Below are 5,791 nucleotides of genomic sequence, written 5' to 3' on the forward strand. Positions count from 1 at the left end.
CACGGCTCTATTGTAATCTAATGCTATCTATCATATCCCTTCCTACGTTATAATGATCTTCCTCGCCCTTCTCTTCTTCTTCCGCCGCAACCTTGCCTCTCCCACAGGCACATGCGGATCCCGAAACATGAAGCCCGGGAAAAAGATATCTATCAGATTATCCCAGAACCCCAAATCGTAAAGGTTCTCCACATCCTTCAACCTCCACACGGCCTCCCACTCGCCAAACCCCGCCCAGCCCTCCTTCGCCGGCGGCTTGCCATCATCAGTCCTCACCATAACCTGCTCCGCCTCCACCGGCCAGCGCGTCCACGCCGGCTCAACCCTCACATTCTTAACCCTCCCCGCATCCATCCTCCTCTTAAACGCCAACCCCTCGTCCATCTCCACCTGCCAATCCGACCATTTCATCGACTCATTCGTCGTCGTCCCGCAATACACCAACCACAAATGATACCCCAACAACGCCCACACCAACGGGCTCGTCATCAGCGCCAGCAGCGTCACCGCGCCCATCGCCACGCCACCCCCGGTGCCCCGCCCCGCATCCTGCATCCCCCAGCTCCACACCACCAACCACTCCGTAAACGCCATCCCCCGCCCGCTGTTCGCCCGCCAGTACAGCATCTTCCACCCGGGGAAGCGCACCCTCATCTGCGCCGTCATCAGGCCCACGCCCAACACCCCGCCGTACAGGGTCAGGAGGGCGGTCGACAGCAACAACAACAGGAACCAGTGGGTGTTGGCGGCGCCGACGCAGTTGTTGATGAAGATGCAGTGGTGGTCGCAGCGCGCCACACAGCGCTTGCAGACGGCGCAGTGCTTGGACCGCGCCGGCTTCAGGCGGCGGCACGTGCTGCAGACCGCGCCCGGGTGGAACAAGGTGAAGTCGTAGGGGTAGCGCGCCATCTCGGGCACGTGGTTGGCCGCGGTAATGGTGCCTGCGTCCGTGGCCGCGGAGAGGTAGAGGAAGAGGTAGGGGAGGAGGATGGCGATGGCGCCGGTGGCTTTGTGTAGGGGGGAGAGTTGGGGCCAGGCGGTGGGGAGGTAGAGGACTTCGCCGCCGATGAGGAGGGCGAGGAAGAAGATCTGGGGGAGGGGTTAGTGGCGTGAAGAGGATGGAGGGGGGCCGGGATTGGATGGGTGAGGTTGTTGTGGTTTGCTGTTGTTGCATGTACGTACCAGGACGGTCGGGTGCCGGTCATACATCATGTAGTTGCCGAAGCGGGAGCAGGAGCTCGTCACCCTGCCCCCGCTGAGACGCTGGTCGAGGCTTGTGAACCAATTAGGAAGATGCACCCATAACAGTCGGTGCAGCCAGGCAATTGGGGTGCGTCTAGATAGGTGTGTCAGGCAATGGTCATACTACCGACCAAGAGAGGGAGAGTCTCACCTGAGTGCTGGAAGGCGACCGAAAAATGTTACAAATACCAAGAATGAGATGCCCAAAACAACGAGGGCAATGTTGGCAAGGGTGCCCATTTTGATGGTCGTTAAGAAGATGTGCCAGCCAGAACTACATGCTTTGCAGGTTCCGATCTTTGAATCGTGTACAGTGTGCAGAATACAGCGGTTATTGTGTTTGTTGCAGCCAGGGGCTGTGCAAGGTTCGGTTGCGAGGGCCAATGATCAACTCCACTCCGGCGCTCCCGAGCTTAAGAGCGGTTGGTTGTTGGCCAGCCTCGGCCTCTCTGGACAAAAAAAGCCGAACTCAAAATGGGAGGAGAAATGGACAAGAGAGAAAGAAAGTTCAAAATAAAACGAGAAAGGAAAAGGCGGTAAGGGAAACCGAGCAAAATTAGTCAAATGTAAGAAATCGAGTAAAATATAAAAACCTAGGTAAGGTACTTTAGTTTTCCGATGGCTTTCTTTTCTTTCCTCTCTACAGGTTTCCGTGGCGCCTACTTCGGACAAGCACACTTGGAGCTCGGCTTTTTTGTCCACGGAGCGCCAGCCTGAATCTCGGCGCTGCGAACACCGGATGAGTGAGACAGCCTCGTTACTGAATGAAGTCCTCCAATTGTTGGAAATTGGACCCAAAAAAGGTAGGAAAATGAGGCACGCTACGCTTGAATTGAAAATTTCAAGGCAATTGAGAGTACTCGACACCTTGTCCCGCTCTATTCGGTTGCCGTTTGAGAGTTTGAGACTGGCTTGGTGCATCAGATGAGAGCGAATGTGCGGGTCTTGAATAAACTCTTTAAGCAGCTAACCGAGCATTCTTGTTGGTCACCCGCTTTAAACAAATCGCGTGACAGCGGTGGTGGGGGCGCAACGCAACGCAACGCAACGCAACGCAACGAGCACAGCAACACCTGAACAACCACTCAACAACGAAACACCAACTTCTTCATTATTTAACAGTCCAGCATCGAAACAGGATCAGGGCTCAGCAATTAATTTGCTGTGGTTTTGAGTCGGTTTTATTTCGAAGGAATGACTGCGCCCATCGTATGTAAAAACTTACAAGAATCCCACACACCCGCGACAAGTCGCGTCTCTACCATTCTAGAAACACGAAACACAACGCAACTCTCAACTCCCTGTGATAAGCCCTGTCCAAAAGCATCGATTTACCATCCATTCATCGCATTTTCGGCCTGGTTTTCGGCCTCGGTTGCGCTCCTTCGTCTCAGTGGTTGACAAGTTTAGGGTTTGGGTTAGAGTCGCATCGCCCCGATTCAGCAGCAGTATGCAGCATGGCACCCCCTATTGTATACGACGGAGTAAATGGGAAGTACGAAGGGACTCTCTTTAACGGCCTCAAGTATTGGGTCTCCCGCAGGGTCCCCACCCGTAGTTTAATCTTGGACAAAATCAAGGTACGCTGCAATCCCCCCTCCCGCCCCCAAGCAAACGTCTCTGACTATGTGGCAGGACAATGGCGGCAAGATTGTGGAGTTGGAAAAGCATGCCGATATATTGATTGCGGATCATATCTGGAAAGACTGCCCTCCAAGATCCGTATCATGGAAGTACATCAACGATTGCGTGGCCGCGGGGGAGCTCGTTAACATCGAGGACTACTACCCCGTACGCCAAACCCGAGTACCGACCAAAGGCAACAGGGTTTTATTTAGCAAACTAGACGAGCAGATACTCGTAACCTGGGTCAAAAAAGCCGGGTTCAAGACCCGAGGCAACGAAATTTACCAAGAACTTGCCAAAAGGGTTGGTTGGGACCGCCACCAAGATCAGATTGTAGCATCAGTGTCCCATGCTAATGCCTTCCAGTATCCGAATCACCCTTGGCAATCATGGCGAGACAAATGGGTCAACAAGATGTCTCTGCTTAGCGAGGACCAGCTACCTCCTGTCCTACCAAAGTTGCCACCGCCGCACACACAGCCCAGCAACAAAGCCCAAGCGGCACCTGATACTTCCGCACCATCAGCCAGGCCAACACCCCCCGAGCCAACAGCGCCAACATCCCCCAGGCGAGGTTCCAACGTTAGAATCCGCTTCACCAATGAAGAGGACAAGATGCTGGTCAAATATGTGGCGGAACGCATACAAATGGGCAAGAAACCAAAGGGAAAGGAGATATACCAAAAGCTCGAGGAGAAGGTAAGCCATGGCTTGTGTATTATTTCTCGTTTGGGATCCTGATCATCGCAGTTCCCCCAACACACCTGGCACTCGTGGCGCGATCGATGGATAAGGTACCTGTCGCACAGAGATCCATCGGAATTTTCAGAGCTCGAGGATGAACCCGCGGCGGAGTCTTCCCGGGCACGTACACGCCCAACAATATCAACACCATCTCTGGTAGGCCCTCCCAAGGCACGAACAGCACCGGCTGTGTCGTTGCCATCCGTCAAGACACCAGCTATATCACCACCATCCACCACAAGGCGAGCCATGCCCCCATCCACCAAAAGATTATCCGTACCGCCATCATCCACCAAAACACCTACGGCACGGTTACCACACGCAACACGGGCCGCACCGCCGCCATCCACCAGAACCCCAAATATACCGCCACCATCCGTCAGAACACCAGCTAGACCCCCCCCAAGCGAGGGCCGCAGAAACCAAACGACGCCGGTTATAGCGCCCGTCGAGTCCGCAATCAATCCCATGAATGGCGAACCCATGACTCGGCTACAAGAGTTACAGTACAGAGGGAATATGGTCAAGATAGTCAGGGCAATACAATCCCCAGCCAGGGGCTATATTTTGCGCAGCAGGCTGAGGACACTACAGGCGTGCGTCGTGGCGTTACAACCAATAGCCCAGGGTTTCTTGGTACGACAGGCGTGTGGTTTGTCCCCGACCGGGACTCAAGCCGAGCCGAGAGACGAGGGGCGGGTCTCAACCACCGAGAAGGGCCCATCGGTAGTACCCCAGCATGACGCGGAACCTACCGACCCCGAGGAAGCCGAAGACGAACCCGGCCAAACGGACCAACACGCAACCCCCGCGGGCCCCAGGACCACGCTGGTCCTGTCTCGCGAGGATTTCTGGCGCACGTTCAACGAATACAACGAGCTGAACTGCGTTCTGCCCGGCCCTTGGGCGCAGGTTGATAGCCTGGCGGTGGACTTCTGGGACCTGTGGCAGTGTGCTACGGGAGAGCCGGATCACGCGTTCCGCAACTGGGAGGTTGTTGCTGAGGAGCTGGGCTTTGATTGGATCGCGGAGCCGCACGTGCCAGTACATCTCAAGGTTGCGTTTGAGAAACACTTACTGGGGTTTGAGGAGGCGTTGAGGGAGTTTGATCAGTGGGATGAAGGGGAGGAGGAAGAGGAGGATGGTGAAGGGGAAGACGATGAGGAGGTACAGGAAGTGCACGAAAAGTGGGTTGGCGTCGAGGAAGCCAACGACAACGAGACCGCGTCACAGGATTCCGACGCTAATTTCGTTTCTTCCCCTCCTATCAACCTGAAAAGAGCCAGGGTATCATCGCAAACACCCTTCTCAAGTTCGGTTAGGAAACGGCCACGGTACGACCCCAACGTTGAGGTTCCGGAAACACCACAAATGCGCGCCGAGAAAGCTGGCCAAACGGTTGCCGGGGCCAGGGCGGTTGCCTCCAACCAGCATACCCCAACTAGACATCCGCGTTATTCAGTGCCATCCAGGGAACCTGCCGAGATGGAAGCTCACTATTCCCGGCCCATCCCTCAGTACGACGGGGCAGAGGATGAGGCACTCCTTTCTCCCTCCCAACAGCTACGCTCCGAAATCGAAGCTACCGCTTTCCAACGAGAACCGGCTCGGGGTACCCAGAGCGCCACATCCTCCGCCAAACCCCCCGTCCTATCCGACGGCGACGAAACGTCCGACTCTAACAGCGGTTTTGAGGCCATCGACAACCTCCTAGTGAAGCCCCCCCCTCCACGCGAGAACCGCCATCGACAAACCCTCCCCTGGTCCGAAGGCAAAGGCAAACAACCAGCCACCGCCCTCACCCACACCCCACAACCACCCCCGCGTGCCCACACCACTACCACGACCACAACCACCACCACCCAACCAACACCACGACCCCACCCCCTCTCAACCCCCCACACCGGCACCACCATACGCACGCAATGCCATCCCCCCACCGCCACCTCAACCGGTCCACCCGACCCCGAACCGGTTTTAAACAACTACTCTCGCGCAGAAGCGCTGTCGCGCCTCGCCTTCATCGCAGCGCGCCGTGCGTGCCCACGAACCTGTCACTTTCACAAAACCCGGAACTCGTGCTGGACAGCCCTGTCTCATTGGGAAGGGCGGTGCCGCTACGAATATGCGGGGGGTGTTGGAACGGGAAGGGATTGATCTGGTGTTTGAAAGGAGGTTT

General features: G+C 56.1%; 2 protein-coding genes across 2 annotated transcripts in view; one reads left to right on the plus strand and one right to left on the minus strand.

Moving 5' to 3' along the window:
* Positions 1-415: 415 nt before the first annotated feature.
* On the minus strand, positions 416-1,482 carry CHGG_09286 (uncharacterized protein; the record flags this gene model as incomplete). The annotated part of the gene is made up of 4 exons (XM_001227212.1): positions 416-562; positions 649-1,089; positions 1,183-1,336; positions 1,394-1,482. 4 exons carry the CDS (start codon positions 1,480-1,482, stop codon positions 416-418), a joined length of 831 nt encoding a protein of 276 aa, XP_001227213.1.
* A 1,217-nt stretch (positions 1,483-2,699) lies between these two features.
* CHGG_09287 (uncharacterized protein) overlaps positions 2,700-5,791 on the plus strand; it is a gene marked incomplete at both ends in the record, with an annotated part of 3,293 nt that continues 201 nt past the window's right edge. The window contains 4 exons of the mRNA XM_001227213.1: positions 2,700-2,822; positions 2,878-3,033; positions 3,235-3,567; positions 4,258-5,647. Of these exons, the coding sequence (XP_001227214.1) occupies positions 2,700-2,822; positions 2,878-3,033; positions 3,235-3,567; positions 4,258-5,647 (2,002 nt within the window). The remainder of the gene's footprint in view (positions 2,823-2,877; positions 3,034-3,234; positions 3,568-4,257; positions 5,648-5,791) is intronic.

Source organism: Chaetomium globosum, genomic scaffold (genome assembly GCF_000143365.1).
Source record: "Chaetomium globosum CBS 148.51 scaffold_6 genomic scaffold, whole genome shotgun sequence".
NCBI classification, from domain to species: domain Eukaryota; kingdom Fungi; phylum Ascomycota; class Sordariomycetes; order Sordariales; family Chaetomiaceae; genus Chaetomium; species Chaetomium globosum.